The 22,467-nt window shown below is 41.9% G+C and overlaps 1 protein-coding gene across 1 annotated transcript in view; it reads left to right on the top strand.

The window, feature by feature from the left end:
• Positions 1 to 11,517: 11,517 nt before the first annotated feature.
• The window catches only part of COLEC12 (collectin subfamily member 12), a 169,692-nt gene continuing 158,742 nt past the window's right edge, over positions 11,518 to 22,467 (top strand). Inside the window, exon 1 of the mRNA XM_087818988.1 lies at positions 11,518 to 11,627. Within this exon, the coding sequence (XP_087675114.1) occupies positions 11,621 to 11,627 (7 nt within the window). The 5' untranslated portion in view covers positions 11,518 to 11,620. The remainder of the gene's footprint in view (positions 11,628 to 22,467) is intronic.

Raw genomic sequence — 22,467 nt, forward strand, 5'->3', positions numbered from 1 at the left:
ATAAAAGCCCTGGCCAGTGTGGCTCAGTTGGTTGAGAGTCCCATGCACCAAGAGGTCACTGGTGTGGGCTCAATCCCCAGTAGGGAGTGTGCAGAAGGCAGCTAATAGATGTTTCTCTCTCCCCCCATCTCCCCTCCTCTCTCTCTCTCTCAAAAAAACCCACATAAAAACATATTTTAAATGAGAATAATAATCATAATCATACAAAGCCATCAGCAGATTGTTTGCTTAATTATGTGATCAACCAATGTTAGATAGCCATCCTATTTCTAGAAGGTAAGAACCAAGAAGGGTGTATGTTTTTTATTTTCCATACTTAACAGTGTTTTGCCCAGAGAAGCGGCTGAGTGCAGGTTAACCAAATGAATTCTGGCCGTCCTCTGTAGCTCGCTGGTGGTAACTGTAGATGCTGTTTAGGGTGGATCTGAGTTTGGGAAAGAAAGGGGTGGTGAAGGCCAGTTTGTCCTCACTGGCCTACCTTATCAATGGGTTGGGGTTTGCTTTTTCCATGGAAGATGCTTCATTTCCTTGCTATGGATTTGCTTTGTGGTTGCTTAGCACTTCTCCGGCTCACGACTACTAAACCTTGTGTTCTCCATCAACACTTACATGTGGTATTTTTCTTGCTTATTTAATTGCTTCTTCCCTGCCATTCCCCAAATGGTAAGATCCGTTAGAGCAGAACTCACTCCGTCTTGTCACTATGTGTGTTTCATTTCTAATAGATGCTGAATTAATGGCAAATTTTGGTGGAGCATGAGTGACTTCAACCAAACTTTCAGTTTGTTTAGATTTCATGCTATTTACAGGTGCTTGAAATCTCCAATATGAACCTGAAAAGTCTGGGGCAGCCAAACCAGGGAGAGATTGAAATGAAATTTCTGATTTCTAAAATAGTTCAACTGCACCACATTAGCTAAGGTCTCCATTGGTTAGGTTTTAAAATCTTTAAAACAATAATATAAAATCTGAAAAACTGCAAGGAAAAGATTCCCATTGGAATCAAACTATAATCAGGTACTTTAAATAAAAATATAAATACTACATTAAAGTATTAAAAGTAATTATGTACAATACATACTTGAAGTAAGGTACTTTTTACCTGATAGTCTTCTTTTACCTTTTGTTTTTAGTCTGAAACAACAGCAACAAAACAAAAACCCAGAATAAACTAGAAACATTTATTAAAGCAACCATCAATTATACTGCCATTATATTTTCAGGCCTCAAACATTTAAAGATTTACTGATGTTATCTATAAATAGTAATTTATGTGTGAACTATAGTTAAAATACACATTCAAGGCATAACAATGGCAGAACATTGAACCTGAAAGAACTCTCACAGGTCATCCAGTCTGACTCCTTTATTTATCAATGAGAAAACAGAAGACCTAATATAAAAAGGATTTACCTGCATTTAATTTTTAAAAAATCAACAAGCATTCTTCGGGTGCATACTCTATGTCACATTTGGTGTTAGATAAAGAAAAATAAAATGTTATCTGCTCTAAGGAGGTTACAGCCTAGTTGGGAAAACAAATGTATGCAAACAATGGCCAGTTAGAGGCAAAGAAGTACACTCCACATACCATGAGGCCAGAGTAAAGGTGTGAGCATGTGATTCTATTCTGGGAAGTGAAGAATCTACGCAGGCAACAAATAAGATCACCTCTCAGAACAAGAATTCATTCCAGATGAAATTAAATGAATGGGATCGTCTTTTTAAAAGCGTCTTAAACTAAGGATCTTAGGATGTTCACAAAACTAAATGAAGGAATCAGAGCTATACTAACAGTATGAGCTATTATAACAAAAACAGAGAGAAATGAAAATGGGTAAATATGAAGAAGAAAATTAGAAATCTTGAAACTGAACAATGTATTCATTAAAATTTGTAAAATTCACTAGAAGAGGCAAACTCTAGATGGACACAAGAAACTAAAGATAGTAGTGAGGAATTCACCCAGAATCCAATGCAGAGAGACAAAAATATAAATAATATGAAAAAACACTTAGAGTCCGGCCAGTGTTGCTCAACGGTTGAGCATTGACCTAAAATCCGGGAGAAGGCACTTGGATTCCCTGTCGGGACACATGCAAGGGCTGCGGGCTCCATCCCCAGTAGGGGGCGTGCAGGAGGCGGTGGGTCAGTGACTCTCTCATCATTGATGTTTCTATCTCTCTCTCCCGCTCTCTTCCTCTCTCTGAAATCAATAAAGACATATTTAAAAAATAAATAAACTTAAAAAAAAACACTTAGAAATATGCAGATATAGAGACTTCAATATAAATGAGTAGATCTTCCAAAAGAACAAATTTGATGGAATTTGAGAGAAAGCAATATTCAAAGAGGTAAATGGCTGAGAATTTTCCAAAAGAGAATTTTCCAAAAGACATGAGTTCTTACTTTGAAAGCACACTGCTGGTACCTAGCAGATAAATACAAATAATTTTGTACCTAAACACTCTATAACTGAAACCACAGTATCTCAAGGACAAAGAGAAAGCCCTAAGAACCTCTCAGAAAATGCAGAGCAAAGGCGGAGAAGTAACAATTAGACTGATATCAAACTTCTTTTCAGCAACAATATATGTCAGAAGCTAAATTGTTGAGAGATAATATACTACATAGCAACTTAAAATTCTATACCTTGATAATTGGAGACAGCAAACATGTGGCCTTTTGCTTCTATAGTGGGAAGAAGCCTTTGCCCTTCCTTCAACACTCGTGTGGTGCGAAATTATCCCAATGTAGTAGGAAATACATAAATATAGTGGGTACTAGGCGCCCCCAAAGAATAGCAAATATCTACCACCATCCTTAACTTCATCAATGGCAAAAAATAAGAAAATTACAGATCAGTTAGTATTCAACTCACAAGGCTGGAAAAACAACAGAGTTAAATCAAAGAAAGGAAAGAAGAAAATAATAAAAGTAAGAGCAGAACAGAGAAAGAAAACAAAATAAAAAGACATAGATGAGCAACGCCAAAGCTATTTCTCTGAAATAGGCAAACTTCTAGCAGGTGGAAGGTACAAATAATACCAGGAACAGGAAGAGATATAAATTCAGAGATGAGATTTTAAAAAATCATAAGCGACTGCTATGAGCTTCATGCCAGTCCATTTGAAATTCTACATGAAAGGGAAAGGTTTTGAAATGTCTATTAAGCAATTGGATGTTTGTGTCTTGAGCTTAGAAAAGCACAGGTAGAAAACGGAGGCCATCGGAACCAGACAGGTTGTTAAAGCCTCGGAAGCAGAATTGGTGGCAGAATCCTTAGGAGCATCATTATTTTGAAACAAGGCAGATGAGTGCGAGGAGTCTAAATGAAGGCCAAGAGTAAAGAGCGGTGGAGTTAGTGGGGAACCTGATGACACAGCGGAGTTAGTGGGGAACCTGATGACACCTATCGGGGGGAGGAGAGAGGTTAAAGAAGTTGAGTGATCTACAGGAGAGAAGTGAGATGAAATCAAGGAGTGCAAAGTACCCATTGGATTTAGCACTTTGAATGGCTGGAATGACCTTTGTCATAGCAGGGCCAGCGCCACTTTATGGCCCCAGACCTGTAGCTGATGCTTAAAGAGGAATAGGTCCTAGACACTGCAAGTGCAGAGGACTCAGGAGCTTGGCTCTGATGAAGAGCTAGGAAGTAAAAGAGGAATCCACAAAGAGAGAGAGAGGAGAGCGAGAGAAGCAATCATAATAGATGGGGGCGGGGTGACAGTGGGGAGGGGTGGGGCTTGAGAACAGGTGGGAGGGTAGCCCTGACCCGCAGATAAGATAGCTCGCCCTTCCCCAGCCAGGGGAAGTGGGGAGGCCAGGTGCTGAGACAGATAAGCCGCAGGGCACAGGAACAGGCGAGCGTGCAGGAACTTGGAGGGATTCCTGCCAGATAACCTCTGTTTTTCTGTAGAAGAGGAGATAAGGTCATCTGCTGAGGGGAAGAGGGTGGGTGTCAAGCTGGGTCCTTGAGAAAAAGGTCAGAAGTAGCTGCTAGGAAAAAAATGTATAGGGAAATGGGCTGCCCAGAGCATATACAATGTTCTTGAGGGACTTGTTAGGTCCCAGCAGAGCTACATGATCTCTGCTGGGCCCAAGACCTTGGTTTCTCACTTGTGGGCATTTCCTTACAGCACATTAAAATATAGGATTCTAATATTTTGTAAAGTCTTCATTAGCCATACTTTCTTCATAGAAGAGATTAAATAGAATTTAGTTATATAATTCAGTCTCAAGTTTTTCATTCAGCCAAACAGCAATTATTAGAAAATCACATTCAGTTTCAGACGTGCTTGTTTTGAATACATTCAACAGTAAGCGTAATGGAAACATACTCTTTTTTTTTTTTTTAAATATATCTTTATTGATTTCAGAGAGAGGAAAGGAGAGGGAGAGAGAGAGATAGAAACATCAATGATGAGAGAGTCATTTATCGAGCCCGCAACCTGGGCATGTGCCCTGACCGGGAATCGAACCCTGACCGCCTGGATCCCAGGTTGACACTCAACCACTGAAGTCACGCCCGGCCGGGTGGAAACTTAGTCTTGATTATCTTGGGCTTTAAAAGTTGTGGAACTTTTCCTGTGCTTTAGCTTTCATTATATGGGATATACTAAATATTTTAATTGTGTGTGATTGGAAATCCACGACTTTTAAAATTTATAGAGCCCATCAACTTAATGGGCCATGTGAGAATTCACTACAGCATAGGAGCAATCCACAAAAGAACACCTTTTAAATTCATCCAAAAGCCTTTGAAAATAAAAGATCTTATTTAATAAAGTATTCGAAGTTCTGGTGCTCTTTATTTTATTTATTTAGTTTTGAATCCTCACTTGATGATATGTTTATTGATTTTAGAGAGAGGAAGGGAGAGAAACATTGATTAGTTGCCTCCTATATATGCCCCCGACTGGAAATTGAACCCACAACCTTTTTGGTGTATGGCACGATGCTCCAACCAGCTGAGCCACCCAGCCTGGTGCTCTTTACTTAAAAGTAAATGTTTTAGGATATTGATGTACACTATTCTTATGTGCTAAGAAAGCACATTCAAGGTAAAGAAAAATTTAAGCTCAAGAATAATGTATTGCCTCAAAGAAAGATATGACTAACTAAAGTGGAAAGAATTACTGGATCTTAACCCTGAATAAAAATGTAGTGTAAGTTATTTATAGGACTCAAAAACTCCAGTGAAAATGGCTAGTTATTTATAAGATGTAGGGAGTAAAATTAAATTCTGCCAGTCTTGAAAGACTATAATATCAACAGATAATACCACAGAGGAATAAAACTGTACCATGAAACCTCACCAATCTTGATCCACTTATTTGGAATTTGTAACAATTTTGACAAAAGTTTAACAGCAGTTTACCTTTTCACCATTATTAATCAAATTGTAGTATAAACAACATTTATAAAGTTAATGTTTAAATTACTTTAGAGAACAAATTATGTTCAAGCACCATACTTAGTAACAATGTACATGTGAATTACAAACATTTTAATCTATCCTTAAAGTAGTTCTTTTTAGGATATCTACTATTTTTGTTCTTCTTTGCTTTTAAAAATAAAACCGTCTCCTTAAATTAATTTTACTACTCTTCCTTACCCAGCCAAATGGTTATATCATATAAAATAATTGAAAAAATTATTTTATCTATGTTCAATTTTGTCTTCTATTTTACTTTACAAAGCAAAATGCAAGATAATAAATTAACTAATGAGGAGGAAAATTAGTGCAATTTACTGAGGGACAGGTGATGCGTGAGATATTTTAAACTATTATATCTAACCTCTCCCAAAATATTGTGAGATAGATATTTTTGCCCTGATTCCTCAGGTGAGAAATTGATACTCAGTTATGTGATTTTTCTGAAGTCTCAAGTATTTTCTGAACCTGAAAAATAAGATAATGGTATCAAGGGCTAAGCATAGTGTCTAGACCATAGAAAACAATAAATGTTGGCTATGGCTATTGTTATTACTATAAAGAAGAGGCTCATTTTAAAGGTAGGTGAGAATTGATGGACAGATAAAACAGCTCCTCTACCTTTCAGATCAGTTTCAATTGCATTTGAATATTCGTTCATTTATTCATTCAACAAACATTTACTGAATGCTTACTTTGTACCAGGAATACCAGCGTGAAACATGGACAGAGAGATACCTCTGAGGTAGTCCAATATTTTTAAAAGTGATCAGCCACAAATAAATATATATGTCTGAATTTCCAGCTTTCACAGTGATCAGCTACAAATACATACATAAAATATATGTATAATATACAAAAAAATATATTTGTAGCTGATTACTGATTTGTATATATATTTACATACATACATGTATATTGGTAGCTGATCACTGTGAAAGCTGAGAATTCAGATATATTTTGGATAGAGATATAATATGTGTGTGTATCTCTATCCAAAATACGTCTGAATTTCCAACACTCACATTTTCTATGTGTTTATTCTCTACTCAGATAGTATTTATATGCATTTCCTATTAGAGCTTTTGAGCTGAAAAAGACCTTGGAAATGATCTAGTCTAAAAACCTTTCATTTTACAGCGAGAATACTTAGGTCTAGTGATGTTAGAGGCTGGCCCTAAATCAGACAGGTACCTAGTAACATAGTCAAATTCTACTGATCACCAGACTGTGGCTTTGCTCACATCCACACACTTCATTTCCACCAGAACACATGAATGAAAAAGACCAAGTGAAAGATGGACAGATAAAACAGTTCCTCTATCTTACACCAAAGTAAATCTCTCTCATCTGTGTTACTGCAAAAGACACACATTGCGGGCAAAAATAAAGTATAACAACATTTTTAATACAGGTCACTAGTGTGAAATGTTCAGATGTAATACATCTGAAGCCCAACAGGAAGACAACTGTGGACATTTTGGAGTTGGAACAGAATGACTGGTCATCTTCCCAGGTTATGATCACAAAATTTTGGCTTACCCATCGACTTGCCCAGGTCCCCAAGCTGAGACCCACGGGCCACATTGACATTTTTCTTGGCCCTTGCCTTTTCACTGAACTTAAGAAGAGGCTCTAGAAATAGTCCTGAGGCTGATGGCCTTGTAGTGGGTGAAGGGGAAGCAGAGTTTGGCACCCCAAAATAGGCCTTTGGGGATATTGATTAGTTTAAGCTGGTTATTTTTAAGAAAAGACTCAGGAAAAGACTTTGACCTTCCCCATAACTGCCTAAAAGGAATTTAGGAGGACCTGTTCCCAGAAGGGAGCTATCATCATAGATAACTATAGAGTAATATGAAGTAGTGTGTGATAGACAGGGAGGAACCTAGCAAGGCCCATTTGATTAAAGTTCTCTCTGTCCCACTGTTCAAGATGTCCCAGAAAACATTAATTTACCAAACATTTGCTCTTCTATCTCCTTGTGACTTGCCTTCCTGCCCTTTGAAATTCCAAACCACAATTTCCACCCCCCACCCCCTCTTAGCCCAAGAAGGCAACTAAGCCTTAACTGCCCAATTTGTCGTCAGGTCTCCTGTTCTTATGGAACCCCTGCATGTACATATGTATTAAATTTTGGTCATTTTCTCCTGCTAATCTGTCTCATACCGATTTGATTTTTAGTCTAGCCAGAAAAACTTAGAAAGGTAGGAGGGAAATTTATTTTTTCTCCCCCACATGGGCTAGAGGAAAAATTTCAGACTGATGCTCTGAATTATGAAATATTAACTATTAAATAAAATACTGACTTTTTGGATAAACAAGGAAAGCAGCTCTCAATCAGGGACCTCTTTCAAAAAGTTTGCTTAAAAACTGAAGAAATAGAAACATTAACATGACCTGTAAGCTTTTAAAGACCTAAAAGCTATACCTTTATCCCCCCCAAAAACAAACTTTTCATGCACATCTCAAGCATAATTACAGCTCAGAGAATGGAGACATAGCACCTGGTGTCCACTACAAAACCATTAGTCTCGTTATGGAATCATCACATTTTAGTGGACTTGCTCAACAGCAATGGCTACTCTGGCAAACCAGGTTTATTCTTTGTCAAGTGTGGAAGAGAATATGAAGTGACTCAGATGACCAAGCTGTAGAAGCCAATATCCTTCTCAAAAAACAAGCTCACTCTCCTGACGTACCCAAAGGTCTGGGTTTCAGAACATGGGCATCACCTGTGGATGGCTAGCCTAAGGCAGCGGTCTATGCATTTGCATTCCCTGCTCTGCATTTAGGCACTGCCTCCCATTGTTAACCCTTTCCATTTATTCAGTCTTTCATTGAGTGTTAATTGCTAGGAGCTGTGCTTACAAAGACGGCCCCTTTCTTAAGAAGCTCATAGTCTCCTATGATAATTTCCAAGTTCAGTGAGCAAAAAAATCAGCTGAGGAAGTATCCCTGGCCTCTCCCTGAAAGATTCTGACTCAGGCCTCTGAGGCAAAGCCCAACAATCTTCATGTTCTGGAGACACCCATGAGTGATTCTAGTATAAAGGGCTCTCAGACCTCCTTGTTCTGTTGTAGGCGGTGGAACGGCGGCACCAGGTGTTAGTGGGGGTGGGGGGGGATCAGACCGGACCTGGGTTCAGCAACCTCGGTGCTTGGGTTCTGGCTAGGAAAGAATTCAGAGCCAGGTCCCAAACTATAAGAGAACATTTATTTTATTAATCACACAGGCAGAGTAAGTAATTTCTAGAAGACATGGGCTTAGGTAACAAGTCATAAAGGCAAAGGAAGGGCCCTTGGAGCTTGAGAGTGAGGATGCTAATGCTAAGGTGCCTGAGGGCAGGCGTATGGGGGTGGAAGGAAAGGAGGGAAGGGGGAGGGAATGGGAGAGGGAAAGGCACAGGTGTGGTCCCAGGAGGGAGAGCGCTCTGGGTCCTCAGTCCTAGGGGGTTTTTTGTGTTTTTTTTAAAAATGTATCTTTAAAAAGATGTACATTTCAGAGAGAGGAAGGGAGAGGGAGAGAGAAACATCAATAATGAGAGAGTCATTGATCAGCTGCCTCCTGCAGTCCCCCCCCCCCACTAGGGATGGAGGTCACAACCGGGCATGTACCCTGAGCAGGAATTGAACCTCAGTCTCCTGGATCATAGGTCGATGCTCAACCGCTGAGCCACACCAGCTGGGCACCATTCTAATTATTTTTACGTGTCCAGTTCAGTGGCATTAAGTACCTTCACATTTATTGTGCAAACACCACTGCTATCCAGAACTCTCCTCACCTTGCAAACATGAAATTCGGTACCCATTAAACACTCACTCCCCATTCTCTCCTCGCCTCAGCCCCTGGCAACCATCACTGTACTGTCTATCTTTACAAATTTGACTACTCTAGGTAACTCAAATAAGTGGAATCATACAGTATTGGTCTTTTTGTGATTGGCTTATTTCACTACGAATAATGCCTTCAAGGTCTCTCTATGTCGCAGCATGTGTCAGAATTCCCTTTTTAAGGCTAAACAATATTCCATTTTTAGTATATATAATATTTTGTTTATTCAACCATCCATGGATGGACCCTTTGGTTGTTTTCACCTTTTAGCTATTGTGAATAATGATGCTATGAACATGGGTATACAAACATCTATTCAAGTCCCTGTTTTGATTATTTTGGGCATATATCCAGAAGCAGTATTGCTGGATCCTATGGTAAGCTTATGTTTAATTTTTGGAGAAACCACCCTACTGTTTTCCATAGTGGCTGCATCATTTTGCATTTCTAACCAGCAATGCACAAAGGTTCTAATTTCTTCACATCTTCGCCAACGCTTGTTATTTTCTGTGGTTTAAATTTTTTTAAATTTTTTATTAAAAAATATATTTTTATTGATTTCAGAGAGAGGAAGGGAGAGGGAGAGAGAGATAGAAACATCAATGAGAATCACTGATTGGCTGCCTCTGCACGCCCCCTACTGGGGATGGAGCTGCAACCACAGCATGTGCCCTGACCCGGAATCCAGCCTGACCAAAGTTTTCCAATTTTTTATAATAGTCATTCTAGTGGGTGTGAAGTGGTATCTCATTGTAGTTTTGATTTGCATTTCTCTAATGATTAGTGATGTTGAGCATTTTCTATATGCTTACTGGCCATTTGTGTATCTTCTTTGGAGAAAGGAAGCTGATGGACCTATTCCATCCCAATATTGGTTAGTAAGCTCTGGGCTGAGAATCCATACCCTGGGCTCCCTTCAGGAATTCTGCAAGGCAAAGCAGGTATCTTGGTCAAAGCTGGAGCAAGTCCCCAGAATAACCTTTAGGGACTCTGTAGTTTCATCAATTGCTAAAGTGAAAGAAAAAAAAGTGCCAGTTTTTGTATTTTTCTTTGCCAGTCATGTACAAGTTTTCCCTCAATGTTTAAAAAAGAGAACTTCTGGAATGGACAGTCTGTGAAATATTTTAGTTGTATTCATTTCTGGGCACTGCCTTTTACTAGAGCAAAGAGTTGTCTGTTTAGAAATGAATCAATGGGTTGGTTACACTGCATTACCAAGTCCTCAGGAGAGGAAACCTGTAAAACTGTACCCATTGCAAAGTCAGAATTGTAGTGCTTTTGATGAGCTTAGTAGTACGTGGTAATCTTTCATTTATTTCATAGTTGTTGAAGAAAGTGCCTCTGCACGTCGCTCCTCACAGCTCCACTCCCCACTTAGTTTATGTTTTAAAGCAATAAAGCAATGTGTCTGCATAGGGGGTTTCTAAAAGGGAAGGTAACACAGTGAGGCAACGTGGTGGGCCACAAGGAAAGGAATTTAGTATGAAGCCCGTCCCCCTTTCATAGTAAAACAGGGTCGACGTGATCACACAGTGGGTGTCAGGGTGAATTTTTCAACCAAGGGGAGTGTGGTGCATTTTTGGTCTCTGCCTCTCTCCTGGAAGGTCCCAAAGTTGTAATTCTGCTCGAAGTTTTGCAGGCACAGCGTTTAATGGAGACTTCGGATTGAGCGGCCGCTCTCCCTGGGTGACAGTAAGCACGCTCCCTAGCTGCCCCGTTTTCTGGGGGCAAAGCGCACTCGCAAACTCTGAACCCCGGAGGACGTTCCTCCCCAGTTTAACCCTCTATGCCCCAGAGCCTTTTGGGGAAGGGACAACCACCCCCTGCCACCCCCGCGCCAGGGCTGCTCCCAGGCTCTCTCCCTGCACCCTCTAGGTAGCTCGGGGTCTAGAAATAAGCTCAGAAGCAGCACCGACGCGCACACCCAGGGGGAACACTAGACCGCCCAGGAGCCCTCGTTCCGCCGCTGGTGCAAAGGGAGAAGAGCTGCGGAGAGCGAGGGCGAGGAAAGGCGCTGCGAGCAAGTGACGGGGCAGGGACGGCCGCCGGGACGAGGGCGGGGCGGGCGCAGGAGGGCGCGAGAGGGGCGCGGGCGCGGCGGCCGGCGCGCCCGGCGGGCCAGGGGGAGGGGCGCTGGCGGGCGCGGCGCCTCCCGCCCCGGGTGAGCGGCGCGCGCGGCAGCCCCGCGGCACAGAGCGCGGAGCAGGGAGCGCGGGCGGCGGAGAGGGAGGGCTGGGGCGCAGGCGGCGGACGCGCGGCGCGGCTGCCATGGGCGCGCAGTGACCGCTGCTCGGCGCGGACTTCCTTGGCGGCGCGGAGCTCCCAAGCTGGCAGTGCGTCCCCTCCGTCACCATGAAAGGTAGGGCGGTGGCGGCGAAGAGGCCGGGCGGGCTTCGGGGCGCGCAGGAAGGGGTGAAGGTGCGTCCCTGTGCGAACTTTCTCGGGGTGGGGGGGGGCCGGGGAAGAGCGAGCGCCGGTTTCGTGGGTGCACACTTGGGGCGTTTCGGCCTCCGGGGTTGGGATTTGGAAGCGTTCAAGTACTCCCCTTCCCATCGTGTCTCTGCGAATTAGTTTGAAGCCCTAAGTCGTTGTTTATGGATTCCAGTTTCCAACTTTTTAATTGAAAAAAGATGCCGAGGAGAGTGGGAGCATCATCACTGCCTGGAGCCTGCTTTCCGCTCTGCGGAGCTTCCCACTCTCCGGCGCCCGTTTTCCTCCCGGAGCTGCCGTCTCTCCATCCTCGAAGTGGCTGTGCGGCGGGCCGGGTGTTTTCTCCGTGACTCGGGGATGTTCTCGGTGCGCCCTCCCCACATCTGGCAGTGATTAGGTGCCCGCGGAGTTCAGCTGGCTCGGGAAGTACGTTTGGCATCTTTCCCCATCGGACCCGCTGATTGGAAAATCACTGCCCTCGGTCCCGCGTCCCTCCATGCGCCCACTTGTGGAGTTGGTGTGCCCACGTGTGTTCAGGGGTGACCCAAACCACCCGTTCATCGTCCCCTGGGCGGTGTCCCCTGCAGGCCGGTTTAGGGAAGTGTCAGATGTGATGGACCTTTAAACGGAATCACGGGGGGGAGGGCTTTGCAGGGCAGCCTTCAGTTTAGTAGAAAGATTTGTCGGCAGGACCCTGATTTCTGTGTGAGATAAATAATTACAGCGGAGCCATCAAAGAGAATCGTTTGGGGCCAGGCCGGCGTGGTTGTATGCACAGGACGCGGGTTCCTGGTTCCGTGCTGGGATCACACGTCTCTGCCCCTGCGTGGGCCCGACTGGTGCCAGGGGCTGGGTGCGAAACGCCGTCCGACCCAGTGGCCGCGCCACGCGAAAGCTTTGACCTGCCGGGGTTGCCGTCTGCGGGAGGCGCCCCGTGAGCCCCACACGCTCCAAAAGTAACTTTTGGTTCGAAGTTTCTCCGAAAGACAGTTCTTGCTAAACACCCCATAGCGATCTGTTACCTCCCCTGCTGAGGCGTTACGTCTCCACATTAGGAGACCCCGGAAAGGATGGGGGTGGCCGGGGGAGAGGGGGTAAAGAGTGGGGGAGACTGAACACCGGGTAACGAGTGGCTCCCGGGAGATGAAAAACAAAAGATATGATACAACTCTCTGGCTAGAGAATTTCAAAACGCAGTGTGTGTTCCCCCTAACTCTCCATCTGTTTCACTTCTCCCATTTACATTTTAGGAAACACACAGTTTCCTCAGCTAGCACTGATTAAAGGAGCCTTCCAGAAAGGAAAGAGTACACATGACTGAAAGTTACTCAGTTACCCTCTTTTAGCCAGTGGTTAGTCTTCTCATTGCTGGTCCCTGAAGCCAGGAGTTTTTGAACTCTTGGAAAGATAAACCAGCCACTCATTCCATCAACTCCCATGTGGACTCCTAAACCCTGAAGACCCTGTTATGCTTTTGACTGGGCAAATGACTTTTTGCTCTTTGAATACTTTTCAGTGTACTTTCAAATCTGCAATAGAAAACACCTAAACATTCTAAACATATTTTTTTGTGAGATTTATACTGCATTCTGGATCAGCTTGAGACCCCCTGGAGAAGGCTCATTGTTTACCCCCTGTGGTCTGGGCAGGGCCTAGGAGGCCCAACTTACTGGCTGCCCCAGTGGGGGAGGGGGATCCGGAACTGGTGAATCCCTAGGTAGACTTGTCACTTTGAAACCCTCTGTTAAAATTAAGCGTTCTGGCCCAATGATCCAGGAGATCTCGGTTTGATTCGCAGTCAGGTCAGGGCATATGCCTGGATTGCAGGCTGGATCCCCAGCAGGGGGTGTGCAGGAAGGAGTCAGCCAATCAATGACTCTCTCTCACCATTGATGTTTCTCTCTCTCCCTCTCCCTTCCAGTCTCTGAAATCAATAAAAAAAAAATATTTTAAAAAATTAAATTTTCTCTAAGAGTTTTGCTTACCAACTATTGCCATATAGTTTACATTCATCTATTTGTTGAGATGAGGAGTAGAGGGGACTGTAATAGTTTTTTAGTACCTACTTAAGTGCCCTCTACAAACACTCTTTCAACCAATCCTCTCAACAACCCTATGAGGTAGGTATTTTAACTCCTACATTTTAGATGTGGAAACTGAGTCTAGAAGAAATAGGAACTGGCAATGAGAAGGATGGTAGTAGGCACCTAAAGACAAGCTTTGCCAATTTCCCTGTAATGTTTGGAAAGACCTAGGACACCAGATGTGATAACCTCTGGTGTAGACTAGAAGAGAATCTCAGAAAACTAAACAGCCAAGTAACCCGAAGTTGGTGCAGTAGCCAGGAGGGAAGGGGTGGAGACAAGAAATTGGACACAAGCCTCTGAAGCCAAGGGCAGAGTGCCTTTCTATCCAAAAGGGAAAGCCACCTTTACCAAGTGAAATTATTTTGACAGTTTGCCATAGGTAAACAACCAAAAAATTTCCTTGGGTTTGTGATTAATGTCCCCTAGCTATTTAATTCATTATGCTTCAGAAAGGTAGTGTTTCCCTAGACCTTGATTTTCCTAAATGATAAATGTCAATGACAAGTCTTGCAAATTCTTTTTTTAATTTTAAGTATGTCTTTATTGATTTCAGAGAGAGGAAGGGAGAGGGAGAGAGAGATAGAAACGTCAATGATGAGAGAGTCATTGTTCGGCTGCCTCCTGCCCGCCCCCAACTGGGGATCGAGCCTGCCACCCCAGCATGTGCCCTGACCGGGAATCGAACCCCGATCGCCTGGATCCGAGGTCGACGCTCAACAGCTGAGCCACGCCCTGCCGGGCTGACTTTCTAATTCTGATGTTTAGACCTTAGACATAACCCAGCCTTCTGGAATGTAATTCTGTATCTGCTGTGAGCCATAGTGCCACCTATCTGTTGCATTCAACAAGTATGTGTCTCTTCTATTTCCTTCATCCCTGGAGTCACAAGTACCAAAATAATGACATCATTATATATTTTCCAAAAGAAAATTACTTACCCGGTTGCTGCAATACTTGAAGTCTTCCAAACTGATTAAAACATGTAGTTGGTTTTAATTTACTTCCAATTTCATTTTCAATTAGCTGTACTGCACCATAAATCTCATAGTTTTGGATAAATATTCACATATTTTATGAAGGAATTGGATTCCTCTAGAATTAGGTGTGTCATTACTAAAACACATTTTTGGTTCTGAAAGTTGGGAATATTGCTGAGTTTCAATGTAGCAGCACTTGTTGCCTAAGAGACAGCTGAAAACAACCACCAGCACACTGGACCACAGAGGTCCAAGCCACTGTCATAATTTAACACAGGGAGGAGGTTGGTGCTATCAAAACACAGTGTTCAGCTGCTTATTTTTGTGCTTTTTATATAAAAATTTCTGAAATACTGTTTGGCAGTAATACTTTTTAAATGCACTAATAAGCAGTAGACTTCTACTTCCTGTTGTCTTTCTGGACTCAATAGTCTCCTTGCTTAAAAAGAAATTTTTTTTGAAATTACAGTTTATGTTCAGTATTATTTTGTATTAGTTTCATGTGTACAGAATAATGGTTAGACAATCAAAAACTTTACAAAGTGATCCCCTCAATATTTCCAATACCGACCTGGCACCACACTTAGTTATTACAATATTATTGACTATATTCCCTATGCTGTACTTTACATCCCCAAGACGATTCTGTAACTACCAATTAGTACTTCTTAATCCCATCACCTTTTCACCCAGTCCCCTAACCTCCCTCCCTTCCCAGTGTCTCTTTAAGATTTCTTGTCCTTAATTGGGATAGGCAAACAAGTGTGTAAGGGCTGACTACATTTAACATGGAAAGATTCATGTTTTCTGAAGGGCAATGAAAACAAAATGAGGCCTTTTCCCCTTCACTGATTGGAAATTGGGGCTGCCCTTCCTCTGGAAGTCAAATTTACAATCTAATTATACTTTTGACTTTTCATTAGTTTGGAGATGCTTGACATTCTTAATCTGAAGTTTAATTATTGCTAACTATAGATTCTTTTCTGTGGTCTCCTATGCAGTTTCTCGAGATTGTTCCCATGCCCCCCTTCACCATGTGGCTCATCCACTGATAATGGTGTGAATGGGGAAAGCTGGCAGATGATTGCTTTCAAGCTATATCATAACTAGGTGTCAAATTTTCTGATTTATGCTTATTCTCATTAAAATATTATTTCAGCCCTAGCCAGTTTGGCTCAGTGGTTAGAGCGCTGGCCTGCAGGTTCAAGGGTCCTGGGTTCGATTCCAGCCAAGGGCACGTGCCTCGGTTACAGGCTTGATCCCCGACTGTGGAAGGCAACCAATCTGATGTGTCTCTCTCACATCGATGTTTCTCTCTCTCTCCCCCCCCTTCTACTCTCTCTGAAAAGCAATGGGGAAAAAATATCCTCAGGTGAGGATTAAAATAAATTAACAAATTAAAGCACTGAAAGTGAAATTATTAAAAAGAAATTATTTCAGAACAGTTGATGCAACTACTACCAAAGTAAGTTAAATGGCCCCTGAGTATTAGTTTTCAGGTGGGAAAATAGACATTTAAGTTTTGTGATAGAAAAAGTATGTTTTGCCTTGGGTCAACCCAGCATGTGGGTAATCTCTCAGGGTGGCAAATCTGACACACAGGGCTCCCCATGGTGGGAAGAAAGGGTGGAGCTCCAGAAGAGGAAGCCCAGAGTGGTAGCAGAGCCCAGCCTTCCTGCTGGCAATATATGGCGAGGATGCTTTGGAGCTTCGGCTGGCGAATCAGAGTGAAAATAATCAGGCAGTTTGGGGGTGGAGTGCAGCATTCTTGGTCTTTGAAGTAATCATCCGTGAAGAGCATCTACCCCCACCGTGGGGTTGGCTCCACCAGGCTGGTCCTGCCCGTTCTGTCTTTTTTTTAAATCCTCACCTGAGGATATGTTTATTGATTTTAGAGAGGAAGGGGGAGAAAGAGAGAGAAACATCAATGTGAGAGAGAAACATCTATCGGTTGCCTCCTGTACACGCCCTGACTGGGGATCGAACCTATAGCCTAGGTATCTGCCCTGTCCGGGAATCGAACCTGCAACCTTTTTGGTGTACAGGACAATGCTCCAACCAATTGAGCCACCTGGCCAAAGCTGCCTTTTCTGTCTTTTACTAGTCTGCCACTCCAAAGGCACAGCCTCTCTCAACTTCTGTAGTTCTTGTCTATGGCCTTTGAGGCAGAGAACAGGGTCATGTGTTGGAAGGTAAAGCCAGGGATGAGGTTGATCTGTGTCGTGGTTTGTGCCTACAAACAACTTTTTAGGTATCACTGATGGACCACTTACTATCTGCACTTATTTTTCCCTTTAATAATAGCTAACATTATTGAGTACTTGCCATGCCAGGCTTTATTTCCTCTGTTTTACAGATAGGAAAACTTAGGTTCAGAGAGGTTGAGTTACCTGTCTCAGGGCACCCAGCTAGTCAGTAAGGAAATTGGTATTCACTCTCAGCCTGAGTCCAGAATCCACGTTACACCTCTAGCCTAGCCACACCCTAATAATTCACTCAATCAACACATCAGTAAGTATCTGCTGTGTGCCACACTCTCCTAGATACTGAATGAGCAAGATAAGAAGCTCCTACTGTCTGGACCCAGACCTATAATAACCTGGCATCAAAGTCTGAAGAAATTGATGTGCTCTTCCAACAGTCACTAAAGGAGACTCTCTAGATGGGAGCTCTTGCAAAGATAAAGCAGATTCCAGGGTTGCTGCTGGCTGTAGTGTTCATCTTCTGGGAGGCTTTGCTTACGGCTGACTGAATGAATGGGGATGGCCCACCGAAGCCATCAACTCTAAAAACAGCCTCTGCAGGACCCTTGCTGACAGGTTTACAGTGAGACAAGAAACATTGTCAGAAGTGCCATTTTCAAGAACAGACTATAACCACCAGTAGGTGATCAGTAAAATAAAATAAAGTAAAATAAAATAATAAATAAAATAATAAATATAATAAAATAAAATAATACACATCTTAAGTAAGGGATAGGGAGGTAGAGACATTCTTGACAGACAGTATTTCTTTACTGCTGACAACAGTTTTTAAGCACAACCACCATTCAAACCTTGAGGGAGGTAACTTTTTATTAAGCAGTTATTTGATTTCTTTAAGAGAGTGATATTTGCAGAGCCCAAACCAATATAGTACCTTGAAAAAGTCTTGCCAATTGCTTAAGGGACCCTCGTAATTATATAGCAGTGAAAGCCAAAAGCAGAAACTAGTAATCCCAAATTAAGATTCCAAAGAGATCCTAGGAGCTCTTTTTAACCCCTGAATTTACCATAAATATTCAATCAACACTGTTAAAAATATAAAAGAAATATGTTTTTCAACATGGGAGATTTAAAAATTTAATAAATTTATTGGACTTGGATATATTAAATATGACTCCCTGTGCTTCCTGAGTGGCTTGGGAGTATAACTCAATATCACATGAAGTCATATTCAGTAGCCTGAGAAATTGGACTTTTGACTTTCTGTGTGAAAAGTTAACTTTCGTTGGTTCTGTGGAAGTAGCCAAACTTCTCTGGGCCTCAGTCACTTCCTTGTGACATAGAAATGTTAGGGAACTAGTTGATATTAATATAACAATTTATTAGTCCAACTTTGTAGTTGAAAATGTTACTTTAAAATATAACCATTTCATAAAATGTAATTATATGTACTGATCCCAGAAGTTGAATCTGATTATTTTAGTGTGATGGCAAGAAGTGTGGACTCTGAAACCAGAGGGCCTGGTGGCCACATGTAAATTACTTAACCACGGGGGTGGGAGGTGGGGAGCAGTGTCCTCATCTGTCAAATGGAAGATAATGGCATGTACCAGATAGAGCTGTTTTGAGGATTAAATAGGTTAGTGGAGGTCAATTGTTTAGAATGGTATCTAGCACTTAATGAGAACTCAAGATGTTTTAGTTGTTGTAATACTGTTATTATAACCTGCTGCTTCCTTCAGGCAGTAATATAATTGCCAATTATGAACCATTTATGGTAAGTTAACCAAGTGATATAGTTTATACCATGAAGGCAAAAGTTCAGTTTTGAAAGAAAGTAATTTTCAAAGTACAAATGTGCTAAAACTGACCTCAGGGATAGGAGGGAGCTGTGCTCTTCGTGGGGAACAGAGTTAACTTGGTCCATCTCCAGCTGCCATCGCTGGTGTTATTGTCATTTTTGTAATATAGTCAAAAGTCAGCCCTACTGAAAATGCAGGGGCCCTATTTATAGTGAGGTATATAATTCTAGTGAAATGGAACAATTTTCTCATTTGTTCTGATAGTGGTATAAAATTGGTAAATATATATAGATACATTTAATATATCTAGGAGCATTAATTTTCCAGGAGCACTATTATTCAGGTGCCTACTAATAATGACATAATATTTTTAAAGGTTTTATCTCATGTCCAGTGTCCAGTTTTATCCAGTCAGGATATGACATCAAGGGATTAAAACACAAAACAAATTTGTCTCTGAATAAGTATTAGGACAGATTTATGTATGTGTATTTTTAACCCCTTGACATCATGTCTATTTAGTTGGTAGTGTGAATTTTCCATTAAGCTGTCACATTTCTATTTTATTTATCAGTTACAATTGGACCACCAAGCCCTAACTAGCTTTTATTTATTTTTTATCTAGTATATTATTTAAATATTTTCAAATGTACAGTATGTGTATAGCCTCTGTCCTGAAGGAGCTTGCAGGCTGCTAGGCAGGATAAGATTTATACATCAACAACTGGAATCCAAAGTAAAGGTCAAATGTGTCCCATCTGAGGTTCAGACAAGTGTGGCTGGACGAATCAGGAGGAGAGGGCAACCTGGCTGAAGATGGGAATATTTTCATTTGGAGGGAAGATTTGAGCAGATTCATTAACTTGAACTATATTTCATATTTCAGGTTACATTACTTTAATAGTAATATAATAGTCATTAAAGAGGCAAGTGGTGCATCAGATGCACATGGAAACGGTCAAGTATGACATTTCAGCATGAGAAATGAGAGAAAATGCAATTCAAAGTTTTCTCAAACTTTGTCTCCTAAGCTCTATTTTGGTCCATCATTTGTAATGAATTACAGTATATTGCTTTGGCATATTTGTTTGGATAAACTAAATGTAAAGTTAAGTGATTTCAAAACAAAACAGATGTGTAAGTTTTGTGTGTGTGTTTTTAAACAAAGACCAACTTATTTTTTCTGTGCCTCCAGAGAAATGGATGGCATTAGTTTTTCTTGCCAAATGACCCACATATTTGAGCCCCTTCCAGAGCCCTCATAACACGTGGGGTGGGTATTTAAGTCCTCCCCCTGACTCTCTTGTTATTAACTGACCGACATGATTGGAGGAGAAGGCCCTTCATTGAAGAAAAGGAGGCACATCGCTTCCCCTGTAGTTAAGCATGAGTGATGGATGTGGGGGTCATGGTTTTGAGTGTCATATTTGTTTCTTTTTAAGTTGTTGAAGTTGGCTGCTTGGGGGGAAATCTGGTTTAGCCCTATTGTCAATTTAGGAGTAAAAGTAACAAAAATTATCCTCAATTTTGATGGACTGTAACAGAAGGAAAAAAGTAATATATCTCTCTTTGTCCTAAAAGCAAGAATCTACTATTTTTACAAGCATTGGAATGATAAATTGTGCCAAAATATGTAGTCATTTTATGTCTTTTTAATTTTGACTTAGGAAAAAAACACCTATATCATTGAACCAAAAAGTAATCCTATTGCAAAACATGAAACTCAGAAAGAAGCTGAGTAATCAAAATAAGTCTGGTATAATATTTGGAATAATTTACAAGTATTTAAATTGCTATAAATTCCTTTTTCCATTTGGGGTGGGGTAGGGGGAAGACCTGGAGCTGTTGAATGGAAGACAGATCTAAGTTCCCTATCAAAAATATCCTGAACCTCAGATATTTTATTACATGCACTGAGCACATTCACTGGCAGAATACTTAACTGTGGCCCAGAGATGCCAGTGGGGCAGCATGAGATTTTATATTTGAAAAGCTGTAAAATCAGGTCAGGCATTATCAATACTGCTTTTAGGGTTAAATCAAGGTTAAAGTATGTCTGTCTTCCGTTTCTGCAGCCCCAAATACATTGAGATAAGTTTTCTTCAATATTAAATAGATATTTCAGTGTCAATTAGTTATGGCCCAAATTGAACTCACCCTACATATTTTTCTTCCCTGCTGTTGCCCTTCCCCAAATGCTAATTTCAGACTGGAGCTTTGTGTCTTTTGAAGCTAGATGACTACAGTAGTCCCTACGCAAACCTGAAGCTATCCTGTATTTCATGAACATTCAAGCCCTGGGATATATATTTTGGACCTTAAAGCACAGTAGCTGCGATCACTACCTCTGCCCCCTTACTTCAGATAAACCCCCTCATATTTATAGTCAGTATATGTCAGATGCTTTCCGTTTACCAGTTTACTTTTCCCTCCCAAGAATGTGTGATAAGAATTGTTGGTCCCACCTTATAGGAGACCGAGAGGCAGATGTGAGCTTATGTTGGCCATACAAGGTAGAGCCAGTCTTCAAACCCAGGCCTTTCAATTCCAAAGCCCAAGCTTTATCATTACTTCAGCTTCTGGCCTTAGGAGGAAAGTCCTCCAAAATAGCACAGCAGCATCTAAAGCGATACCTGAAATGCTTAGCAACCTGTGGACGCAGTTCCCACAGACAACCACCCGAAAGCGATTCAGTGAGGCACTGGCCAAGGGAGGGTGGCTGTAGACTCGGGGGTCCAGATTGCACTGGGCATTTGGCCCCAGGGGTGCCAGGGGCACCTTCTCACCCGCAGGCCTGCCACAGTAGGTAGTCGTGGTGGGGACACACGGGGGCAGCTTGTAGGAATGCCCACAGCAGAGGATGTTCACTGGTTGGTTGGAAGCAATTATATATTTGAACAGTGGATGGGACCACACTGCTTTGTTTTGTTCTAAGTGACGACTATACAAGAGCTGGACCTGCATCAAGGCAGAAGCAGTTACAGAGTGGCTGAGCGATTTGCTCACATGGATGGCAGTACTGAGCTCAGCTTGGAAGAGAAGTCTAAATTCCGTCTAACTTCTGTCCAGGGTCCTTCAGCCTAGCTCCCGAAAACGTCTGAACCTGTTCCATTCAGTTCAGCATTTGTTGGAACCTGCTTTGTGCCCCGTATTTAAGGCTGCACGTCCCGACTTTTTATTCTGTTGCCTCAGGTTGAAATCTGCACACTGGCCCTTGGGAGAGCGGGGGACCTTTTCTGGTCATCAGCATGTATTTGAACTGGGTGCTTTTCTTTGTCTACCTGACTTTATCTTCCATTCTCATTCCCTTATTTTGTTTGCTTTACTTTATTTTTTATCAAAGTTAGAGATGCACATAGTTTAAAGAGTCAAACAATATCACAGATTTATTATGAAAAAACATCAGTTTCCTGCCCATCCCACCATCATTTCAACATTTTCCATTCCCCAGAGACAGTCTCTTGAGAACATTTTTAGCCTTTTTTTTGGCATTTACTTTTCTTCCCGTTAAATACTGATGCCTAATAAACTATCCCCAAACCCTGTGGCTTGAAACGATAGCTGTTTATTTTTCCATGATTTTGTGATTGGGGTCAGGCTGGGTAAGACAGCTAGATGGCCTCTGCTTCCTAGGTGTTGGCTGTGCTGGACAGCCTCGCTCTCATGGCTGGAGCAACAGCGGAGTGGGCAGATGGCTGA

The sequence above is a fragment of the Miniopterus natalensis genome, chromosome 7 (assembly GCF_054644295.1).
Source record: "Miniopterus natalensis isolate mMinNat1 chromosome 7, mMinNat1.hap1, whole genome shotgun sequence".
Taxonomy (NCBI): Eukaryota; Metazoa; Chordata; class Mammalia; order Chiroptera; family Miniopteridae; genus Miniopterus; species Miniopterus natalensis.